Raw genomic sequence first — 11,289 nt, forward strand, 5'->3', positions numbered from 1 at the left:
GATGAGTATACAGAAATACATGTAAAAAAACATTACTGATATTCTTTAAATAATTCTCAATAATAATTTCCTTATGTTTTGTTCATCACAGAAATAAAACGTATCTAACAATCGAACGTAAGACAAATAGCAGATACTTCTAACTTTTTTATATAGGTCAGAGCTGATTAGTTTGTTAAAAGATATAATATAGTGAGATAATGCATTTAAATAAAAACGCTTCAAATGCAGTAGTCCTCTAGCACATACGAAAGCCTGTGTGATGATCTGATGTCAAAAAATACAAACATGATAGAAAATTTCATGTCCAAGGGAATTTATTAATTCCAAATTTCTATGTAGATCATGTACTCTGGTGTAATACAAGGATATCTACATCTATGAAAGTATGTCGCGATGATTGTATTTCGTGGTTGGACAGTTTCAAAGACCTTATCAGTAAACGAACCCAATCATTATGTGATCATCGAATTCCTTCCGAATTATTGACAATTCTTTATAATTATTCAAATTTTTTCGCTCAATCTTCTGGAAGATAAAGCTTTACGAACATCAGAGGGTCTTATATATAGAACTATAATACATATATTCTAATGCGCCGCCATATTGAATAAGTGGAAAAGGTTTAAAGGCGGATCGATACTGTAATACATTTATACATATGTATAATTACCTTTCAATTATAACGTAGAGAGCATAGAAATAGTATAACAAAATATATGAAATATTTATAAAATGGCTATCCACCATGACTCGTGAAAATTTCGAGAATCCGGTATATGTATAATATACGTATATACCCGGTTATTCAGCCCAAACGCACCACTTAAACATAGTTTTACCATAAGGTTCAAATGGGTGCGATAACTTCACGTGGTGCGTTTCTACTGAATAACTCTGTATATATTTATGCGGTATACACCTCGTTAACGCAAGATTAAATCATTCTCTATAGCCTCTCTTGATCTAGTCTTATTTTTTATTCTTTATAATCTCTGTGTCCATTTTTCCTTGTACGCTGCTTACGATACTCGACTTTCACGATTCACGTCAGAGAAAGTCGAACGAATATAACCGTGCATGGCCCAAGCCGTGCCTTATCACACATTTTCAATATTATTTATTATTTACAAACACCCAGTAGCACTTAGCTTTGATTACTTAAAATTAAATACACTTCCATATTCCGTATAATATGATTCATGTTTGGATACGATCGCGCGGAAAACGCGTTTCCTTTTATTACATGTATCCGCCATTGCAAAAGAAATGTGTATGTCACGCGAGTACGTTGATCTGCATTCAACATTTCTTGGTCAAGTCGTTAAAACCTATCGAGTTGAAATAGATAAGAAAAAAAAATATAGTGAAATTCCGAATGAAGATGAGGTAGTGAGATTTGTAGATATTTATCACATTCGATTTAATAGTGTCGCCCTTCCAAATTTAAAGAGAAAATTCGTGCCACCAGTTAAATATCGCAAAATTTCAGAAAACTTTTCACTTTAGAATATTAATTGTATAAAAATAGAAGTTCTAAAATTTTATAGAAGATATGTATGTACGATGCGTACGTTAACATATTCACAAACACGCACATACTTTTTGCAATAACTCGCGATCGTGTCTCCTGGTAAATGTATTCGCTCCTATTTTTGAATTTGTGAGCTTCTCCTATCTACGACTCAATGAAATATATGTTTTTATATTAATATATCTCTTTCTTTGTCTCCCTTCAATTCGTTTCTGAACGTTCTACGCATAACTTATCTACAGCTGGAAAATGTCAAGTTTTTCGCTAATTGATGATCACTGACTAGAAGCTAAAGTGGACGTCGTTATCGTACATTAAAATGTGCACATTATTGCTATACTAAAATTTTCCAGTTAACGAGACTTTATTAACTTGAATTGCGAATACCTTCAAATATATAATATATATTTGTTTGTATGTATATATATATATGTATGCATATAACATGTTTCTCTGTTAAATTTTAAAATAATAACTCGACCGGAAACGCTTAACCGACATTAGGGAACTGTACAAAAAATGGAATGATACGTCAATTTCATTCTAATAGGAAACAATTATGTACAATGTGTCGATAAAGTAACAATTACTTAAATTGAACCGTGCAATTAATTCCCAAATAAAGTTCACTATGCTATTTCACCACCTATTACATCAATCAATTCATATTCACTTAAAAAATTGCAAGATTTCAAGAGAATGTATCGAATTTTTTTTGTTTTATTGACTGGAGCAACGTCACGTCTATTAAATATATTTTCCTATGGTTATGTAGAACGTGATTGCATTTTACGTAATATTTTTATGTATACCAGCTCCGGATAATTAACGCAATTAATTTCGAGGCACTACCGTCGTAGAAAGTATGATACGATATGACGCGTGCATGATATGCCATCTTAAAATCAGACTAGAATAAAATTGATTTCTATAAGTTACGTCAATGGATACAGACGCAGTTATTTTCGTAGCTGATTTGTTCCTCCTTGCCTCCTTGAAACGAAGAAGAAACAAAATCATGTAATACTTGAGCCATTGTTCGTAAATATAAATGCCAATCGTAACGATTATGATATGACGTGGACATAAATATACGAAACCTTGAGAAAACCCCACCCTTATTTTCAAGATCAAATTAGAAGACCAGAGAGTTCGGCAGTGACAATAGTAAAAAGGGTATAAGTACCAAGGGAAGAGTTTCGTGGAGAAAGATGAGACTTAGCTATGGAAAAATATAAGCTCTCGAAAGACCATTCCCACCTAGTAGATCACTAGTTATTTGTGAGTTTTTTTCCGCGAAAACTTCCTCCAATAGCTATATAAATACTTAGGCGCCTACGCGATGCACAAGGCAACAAATCTTCATTCTTCATTTTTCATTTATCAAGTTTCACACTTATTTCATTATGCTTCGCTCTTCACTATTCATACTTTTCAAGTCTTCCATGGATAACGAGACATTGCGGTGCTTCGCTCAGCTGTCAAAGATGTCGAACTTTAATGATCGTGACTCTGGCAGCCGATGAAGGGCGTTAAATGCCTGATGAAGCGAGGATGAATTGTCAGCATCGCCAGCACTGAATCTGTGTGATAATTTATTTGGTGAATCCCAGCACGTCGTCGACACTCGACAAACTCTCGATACTGCTTGTTCCTCCTGATTGTTGTTGAAGGTACAATTATTGTTTCCTGAAACTGTTCTGGTTGACTTCATCGGATACAGTGGCACTGAATTTGTATTCTGGATGGCTAACCTGGTGACTGTGGCGGCGATTGCATCGGCGAACCCGCTAAAGAAGACAAGGGTTCGTAGGGTGGTGGAGGAGGTGAAGACGGAGAAGGCGTAGGCGACGGAATCGACGATTTTAGAACAATTTCTGGATCTAATCCCAAGAGCCTGAGAACTCTGTGAGGATCGGTGCGAACCCAGAGTTCCAAGAGATCGATTGGCCAATCAGTTTGCGTCGAAGCATGTGCCAATCTAGCTGGTGGGTCCCAGCAAAGAGCATCTGGCGGATGTGAGGAACTTCTAGCCAAAACACCACTTCCCCTGCCAGTTGGAGTTGGAAGGTTTGGATTGCTCTGGGGAGAACTGGCTAGCAGCTGCAGTGTCTGAATAGCGTTTCTGACCTACGTTAACAAACAATTATAAACTGTAAGATTCGTTACACACATACACATTGAATATAACAGAAATTATGCCAATCGTATTATCTTACCTCATAACTCAAAGTAGCTACGTCTTGGTGCAAATTTGTCACTTGAGTATCCAATCTCTCTACGGATCCTCTAATATGATCCTCGGCAGACTCTTGAGCGAGAACTTGAGCAGCTCTTCCTCTTATTATTGCACCCCTCACTCCACGTCTACCCTCTCTGTACTCGTCCCTACACAAAATCATCCACGATAACAAAAAAGTTCCAAATCGTTATATTTTGATTAAAAATCTTACCTGAACTTTGCATGACGTGGACTCGTCGCTATGTGCAAGGGTGATCTATTTGGTGGTGAAAGGGGTGAAGTTTCACCTTCCTCAGGAAGATTTTCATCATCCTCACTGATAGAAGGCAAGGTCAAAGAATGCGCACCATTCATATCAGACTCTTGGCCAGCAATGTAACCCTCCCTTAAATTGTAGGTAAGATCGTGCTTTATGTCATGAGCAAATTGATGCTGATACTCAGGATAAAGTCTGAGAACATCCACCAGGCCTTGCATATTGATACATTTGAGGTCACAATAAGTCAGTGCCTTAACGTCGCAGCTGGATTTTACTACAACATCAGCAGTTCCAGAACCACCACCACCGGTACCACCACCATTATTACCATGTTGTAAGTGTACGTTTATGTCGCAACCCACCAAATCTCCCTTCCCTGAAATACCCCAAAAAAATGTATCCAAAGAATGAAACCCCACGTGGTATTATATATGAGCGTTTCCATGCAATATAATATTCCTATTAAGCAAGAGAAGCTTACCTAAAATGGCTACCACCATGCTGTTTTGCACGACCTCCATCGAACCATTGCACAGATAGTAAATGTAGGATAGAGCATCCCCTTTATGAATGAGAAATTCGCCAGGGGCGCAGAAGTTGCTTCGAATATGAAGCGAGAGCAGCTTGAGGCAACCCTGTGAGGCTGCTTCGAATATCGGTAAACTCAGGATTTCACGATGCAAATGCATTGAGACGTCGCCTCGAAGCTCTTCCGGAAACTCCTTCAGCGTCTGAAAAGAACGTACGGATTCTCATATATTGCAAAGCGTATCTAGTTTCGAATGGCGGTGAACTAGCTTGTGGGGAGAGAAGAGAGTTTGGAGAAGACGTTGAGGCTAACATTCAGAGTGAATTGAAGAGGCTGATAAAAAGTGAAATAGGAGGAAAAAGTTTCAAGATTTTTAAAGGATGAATAACGTTCGTCATCTATAGTGCTTTATCCGTAATTCGCAAAGTTACACTTTGTCATTCGTGCATCCCTCAAACGATAGTTTTACCTTCTGAGTAAGCAAAGGAAGGGGATGAATGAGTCGACTCAAACACTTGTAGATGACTAATTAGAAATTCATTACAATAGTTCACCGGTAGTAGCCATGTTTTCAAACAGGTACTGTGCACGTGCATACAATTGAAATCTACACTCTAATTGACAGTGAAAACCAAAAGAACAATTTGCAATAAAATTTCTTATTCTGTGAAGTAAATACTGACAGTACGGTATGTAATTATTTTAGAATCATAATCATGCAAAGTATATTTATATATATCTATAATAGATGGATAAGAGAGGTGGCAAATAGGTATATAGCCAAGGTAGACATGAATAATATAAATACGTGTATCCCAGGAAAGCCGAGGTCTCCAAAGTTGACTGATTGATAAAGGGACAGAACAAATATCCCCAAGAAATCAATGTGAAATACGCACAACAGTTTGTATAACGTCAATCAATCGAAATCAGAAAATTCATATCAACAGCAGGATAAATCGAACCTGAATCAGCAACCAGCAAGGATCCCGAGGCTCGTTGCTGGTGGCTAGAGAAATCGTTATAAGCCAAATAAAACTTCTTAAGCATGCTTTGTACCTGAATACATTTTCTGAATTTTATTCACTTGTTTTATACGCGCGAACCTAGCATCTGCTTACGCACAATTACTATAACCTTACTTCATTACTTTATTTAACGTACTTACGTACTACAAGCACGTGGCGCAAGAGACAATGCGAATAATAGATACAAATATTAGCACATTGTATTGTTAAAGGTCTCCTCGTCCTTAAATGACGATTAATTTATATATTTATAGGATATATATTTGTATAAAGAAAGATTGAATAAAGACGTAATATCTTGCGTTCGTTTGCACATTCAGGATCTATCGATATTTCGATTATACCAATTATGAGATACGTGCAAGGAACTTCTTGAAGGATTCTCGTTATACACCAACAGCCTTAGGAAACCTCTATCCCTGGATCGAGTACGTTCAAAGTAAATAACAGTAAATCCCAAGGCTCAAGGAGATACGTAAACCCTTCAAGGATTTCTAGGATCGTTCGCTTTACACACCTCCCTTACCTCGTGTATGTCAATGCCATGATTGAGCGACCACATAGTTTGGAAATAGTCCTGCATCCTTTGCTTGAGCTCGTCAGGTATCTGGTGAAGTGCTAGGAAGTCCTTGAGATCTCGCCACTTTGTCTGATAAAGTGATCTTCTCGAGTACATTCTCTGAATAATGGCGGTCACGTTACCAAATACCACAGCGTGCATCAGCGCTGTAAATTGAATCATGGAAATTCAAATTAATTAAATTAAACATATAATAATAGACTGAAACGATCGATAAATTACTGACCACCGATTAGCATAGTGCATATGGAAAATATCTTCTCCGAAGATGTATTGGCTGACACGTTGCCAAAACCTACTGAGGTCAGACTACTACAGGTGAAGTAAAGTGCAGTGATGTAACTCTCAGAGTGCGTCACGTTCTGCACGGAAATCTTCAGTCTGTCAGCCAGAGTATGAATCCAGCCTGAAAATCATAGAGACACGTGCCAGATAAATGGATGGTGACAAAATGAAGGATATGTCAGGGATCACGAAGATAAAATGAAATCCTACATAAAACTGAAGGTTGAGTTCACGTTCAGTGTCACTGTACTTTCGCTAGTAGAAAACCTTAAGATTTTCTGATAAAAAAAAAAGTTTCATATTTACATTTACATTCCTTCCCAGCAAACTGTTTTCCAGTTTGGTTTTCGCGTCGGAGACTAAACTCCGAGCTATCACACCCGAGAGAGCAATGTGTACCTATATGTATCTTAGTTACCGTTACATATGTATAGGATCACATATGTCTATTATCTGAGCACATACCTATATATACATAAGATAGCATCCCTCAAGCGCAACAGGCGAGGGTTCAGATCCTCCCCGAAGGTCCCCTGTATTTTTTTATTATATATTCAACCCCCATAACAAACAGTGATTCTTTTTTTTCTTTCACCTACATTCAGCTACTCGAAAAAATAAGCCGTAAACTTTATGAAAAAAAATGTATACACGAGTCGGAACACAAAAGCAGCGATAACATACGTCACGGCGCTCCTACGTCTTGTAATTGTCAGAGGACCATTATCATAAAGCTCAATTTCAATGAAAGCGATTAGACTGCACGTAAAATTCGCATGAAGCTGCAAAACTCAAAGCACAGTAAGTCCAAATGTTTTGTCAATGGATACAGGCAATATAGTATTTAAACGAGCGACGTGCGTCGAAATCTCCGTGGTCGATTATCCTCATGTATCCTCGATGCTGGAAAATGTATAAGAAGAGAGATAAATAATAAAAATGTCACAGATGTAGTACGAATCTCGTGAAAGACCCGAGGAATAAAAGTCAATGAGTTGGAAAGCAATAAAGATCAAAGCATCCCCTAAAAATCATTGAAGCTCGGATTCCCAAGGAATTCCTCCTCCTGGCAATGGCTAATCTGTTTCATAATATGGCTTTTCCTTTTTCTTGTATTTTCTGCTTCTTACACTTCTCCTGCTTCCTCTGTGAGTCTTACCGAGATCCCAGTCTTTATCGTTGCGCAGTCTCTCCTTCTCAGCAATGACGTACCAGATGCACGCGAGCCAATGAGCAACCAGAGTGAACGACAGCATCAGCAATGTCAGGATCATCGCACTGTACTGGGAGTACCTGTCCATCTTCTGCAGCAATCTTGCCAATCTCAGCAGCCTCGTGAGTTTCACTAAATGAATGTGACTGTGTCCAGATTCCTGTTGAACAGAAATCAGTTGAGTTTCATGAGTTCTTAGCAGATTTCTGCTTGTAAAAGTGATATTGGATATCTTGAATGCATTTGCTTGGGTAAGGGTAAAAGCGAAATGGTGGGCGAATACAGTGTGCGCTTATCGATTTCTATCTTGTCGGGATAGTTTCAAGCGTCGCAACGCCGTAGCGTCGGGACTTTCGAGATATTCTCACCGAAGGGTGCACGAAGTCTCGGTTATTAACCGAGTAATCTGATGAGGGCAAGATGCGCTTCGTCAAACCCCACTATGGCGGAAATTCAAAATTGCCAATTACCAGCTAATTGATACCACAGGAACCGCTAAGATTTAATCGTGTGACTGATGCTTATTTTTTTGCTTTGTAAACAAAAAAGTGTTTTTTTTTTAGTTAAACATTTTTTCATTTATCATGGAACTGAGATTCCTTGGTACGAAAGTACAGTGAACTAACTTTAAGTATATTCCGTCGACGGGACATGGACTTGCAATATTATTGATTCTCGGTTAATTTAAAGTTCAATAAAAACAGCTGGGTTAGAAGTCAACTTATTTTATATCCAGTGTCTGATAAGAGTTAAATTAATGACATAAAAAAAAAAGTTCTCTATATACCTAGTGTCGATAAAACAGAAAACTGTAATTTTCTAAGTATAAAGAAAATGGTTTTAAAAAATCCTAGTCACTTCGCAGATCGCTAACCTATTCCCAAGCATTGGTGAGGTCACTAAAGGCCGGGTCAAAGGTTGTCGCTCGTAGAATCGATTCCCGGTATCAGGCACGAGCCTTCTCCCGGAATTACTTCGAAAAGACCTAGTTTTACCGTGACTTTTGCTTAGTGAAAGCGGATCGCGAGTTCGAGAAATATGATGCAGCAATACGTTTTATAATTATAGAAAAATTCTCCTCAACCAAAACCACAAAACATACCGAAAATACACAATAAATAACCAATCCAATACGTCCCAGTATCAAACAGATAATCAGCTTATAAGTTAAAAAAAAACTGTATCAGTGGCAATAGGAGTAAAAATGATACACAGAGATGTCCCAATTCGAAAACTGACTCGACAATGTCAATAATTGAGTATCCCCTTCGACAGGCGTGACTTACAACCGAGCGATGATTGGTCCATTCACGAAGACGACGTAGGCGACAACGAACTCCATTCACCGTGGTGACATCTTTCCTTTGACAATTTTCACCGCGGAAAACTTATTACTTTGCAATCAATCGAGCATACTTTTTTATTTTCTTCCCCTATTCAAACATATAAATTTAATTTGACAATATTACCGTTGCTACACCTGCTATCATTATTTCAATACCCAAAAGGACGTACGAGATATCCATACAAACAAAATGGTGCCGAGGATTACCTCGAGACACTGACCTCTCCGCTGTAAACGTCCGAGGCGTAGAGCACGTCAAAGGGAAGCGCAGCAACAAGATCCACGAGGAACCAGCTTTTCAGATAATTCAAAGCAATACTCTTTCCATTGCTGACGACCTCACCCTTCCTGCTCACATAGGTCGTCCTGAAGTTAAGAATTATATCTGCAAGAAGAAAATGCAATTTTCCTTTATTACTTGGTCGTTGATAATTATAATTTTATATACTGAAAAAAAATAAAAATAAAACACGATGGTTACAAAAGGTACAATTTAACAACGCTGTATAAGCTGGTATCATACAGTATATCAGAGTACAACCAGCCCACTTTATTACAAACGCTTTTCTCAACGTTGCTTGCTATTTCCTCCTGCTTGTTGCTGGATGCACTTTGCACTACTGTTACGAAAGTTTCATCCACATTAAAAAAACGCTATTGCGCTTGTTGCATACAACCAGGTTCTATATACTCTTGCGAAATTGAAACTGGCCTCTGATCTTAGAAAATTGCTGGCTTTTAACTGTCTGCTCAAGTACATCGTCAAAAAGAAACGACATACAAGTACGTTTAGTGTTAAATGTTTAAAAGGTACCCTCTTCTCATAAAAAAAATCATCGATACAAATACCTATCTTGAACTGGAGTCTATCATTTCTGTTTATATATATGGGAACTCCGAGCGTTATCACTGTATTCATTATATGTAGACTCAACGCAAAATACACGTATCTCATTTTTATGGTGTTATTTTTTTTTTATTGAGGACATCAACTTCATTTTTTATAGCATTTACCTTATCTATAACTCCAACCATCCACTATCTCTTCTGTTATATAGTATAACCCTCTACGCGTTAACGCACTTGAAGCACAACTTTCCCCGTGTACTGTTTACTTATTGACGCACGTTGCGTTTACGCCATAGAATATGATAACATAAGATCGGTGCATAAATTGTCTATGTTAAACCAGTTAATAGTGGCCCGATTTATCAGGTTGCATGAACTTTGGAGCGTAAAAAATTTTTTCAAAATTTAAAATATAAATTTTAAACAAACGTACATTCCCGTGTAATTCACGAGCGCTTGAAAGATTTTGCAAAATTCCCAGCAGTCTGAGATAGTCTCAGTTGGATACGAACAAATGAAACGTGGTTTCGCGAGGAAAGACATCTTTTGGAAATTGGACGATTCCTGGTTATTCTCTTCTTTTTGACTTTTTCCTTCCTTTTTTCGCTTTTTCGCTTGACGTCAGCCAGTAGACGGGAGCATTAACGTGATTAAAACACAGCGTCGTTCGGATTATTTCTCTACTTCCAACTACTCTGCGGCTTCCTGGTTCTACCAAACACAGACTGGAGACAGACTTGTCACCCTGGACCAGGATAAAAATCTTAAGAGATTGTCAGTGCGCCAGTATTGTGCCAGGCCTTGCATTAATTTACCAGGTCCAAAAGAATAAGAAACCCTGGGTCGATTTTCTTTTTCTTAAGAGCATCCATTAGTCTGTGTGCAAAATAAACTCGGTGTTAATTCAGTGGGATGTCCAAGGTACGTACAATTGATTGCAGGGAAGCTCAAGATTCTGTGAATACTTTATTCCCTCGTACTAGTGTGAGCGAGACAGAGATTGATCTGAACTTAAATGAATAAAATTAAGACATCAGAGATAGATCAATCGTACCTTACGTTTTCTTATAAGAATTATTAAAATATGATTTTTCACGGTGGACTTACCTACGATGAAGAGGGCCTCGACGACGACGTCGCTGACCATGGTGGGTCTGTCGGTGTTGACAAAACTGGCATTGTAGGGTACAACTACGGCTACGTAGAAAGTTGCTATCAGTATCAGCCAATCCCAGCAGGATTTAAAGCCACCGTAATGGCTAAGAATAAACTGGGATTTCTTGATAGCTGAGGTCTTGTACTCGGGTAATGGAGCTGCCGTGGAATGAAGAAGCGTCTGCGAATGAGAGATGGAGAAGAACGAAAGAAATTAGACAAAACAGCGATTAAGGAAAAAAAAAAAAAAAAAAAGTTTTTAATTTTTTT

General features: G+C 37.9%; 1 protein-coding gene across 4 annotated transcripts in view; it reads right to left on the reverse strand.

Annotated features, from left to right (window-relative positions):
• Positions 1 to 299: 299 nt before the first annotated feature.
• LOC107272555 (potassium voltage-gated channel subfamily H member 8) overlaps positions 300 to 11,289 on the reverse strand; it is a 31,286-nt gene continuing 20,296 nt past the window's right edge. For 2 of the 4 annotated variants that reach the window (XM_015749817.2, XM_015749820.2), the window contains 10 exons: positions 10,972 to 11,200; positions 9,237 to 9,400; positions 7,617 to 7,830; positions 6,399 to 6,578; positions 6,110 to 6,318; positions 4,517 to 4,766; positions 3,988 to 4,411; positions 3,754 to 3,922; positions 3,289 to 3,664; positions 300 to 3,229 (listed from right to left, as the gene is read on the reverse strand). In XM_015749817.2, the coding sequence (XP_015605303.1) occupies positions 3,009 to 3,229; positions 3,289 to 3,664; positions 3,754 to 3,922; positions 3,988 to 4,411; positions 4,517 to 4,766; positions 6,110 to 6,318; positions 6,399 to 6,578; positions 7,617 to 7,830; positions 9,237 to 9,400; positions 10,972 to 11,200 (2,436 nt within the window). In that variant the 3' untranslated portion in view covers positions 300 to 3,008. The remainder of the gene's footprint in view (positions 3,230 to 3,288; positions 3,665 to 3,753; positions 3,923 to 3,987; positions 4,412 to 4,516; positions 4,767 to 6,109; positions 6,319 to 6,398; positions 6,579 to 7,616; positions 7,831 to 9,236; positions 9,401 to 10,971; positions 11,201 to 11,289) is intronic. The other 2 variants (XM_015749818.2, XM_025089730.1) reach the window with 2 other exon arrangements.

The sequence above is a fragment of the Cephus cinctus genome, unplaced genomic scaffold, assembly GCF_000341935.2.
Source record: "Cephus cinctus unplaced genomic scaffold, Ccin1 Ccin1_scaffold1184, whole genome shotgun sequence".
NCBI lineage: Eukaryota > Metazoa > Arthropoda > Insecta > Hymenoptera > Cephidae > Cephus > Cephus cinctus.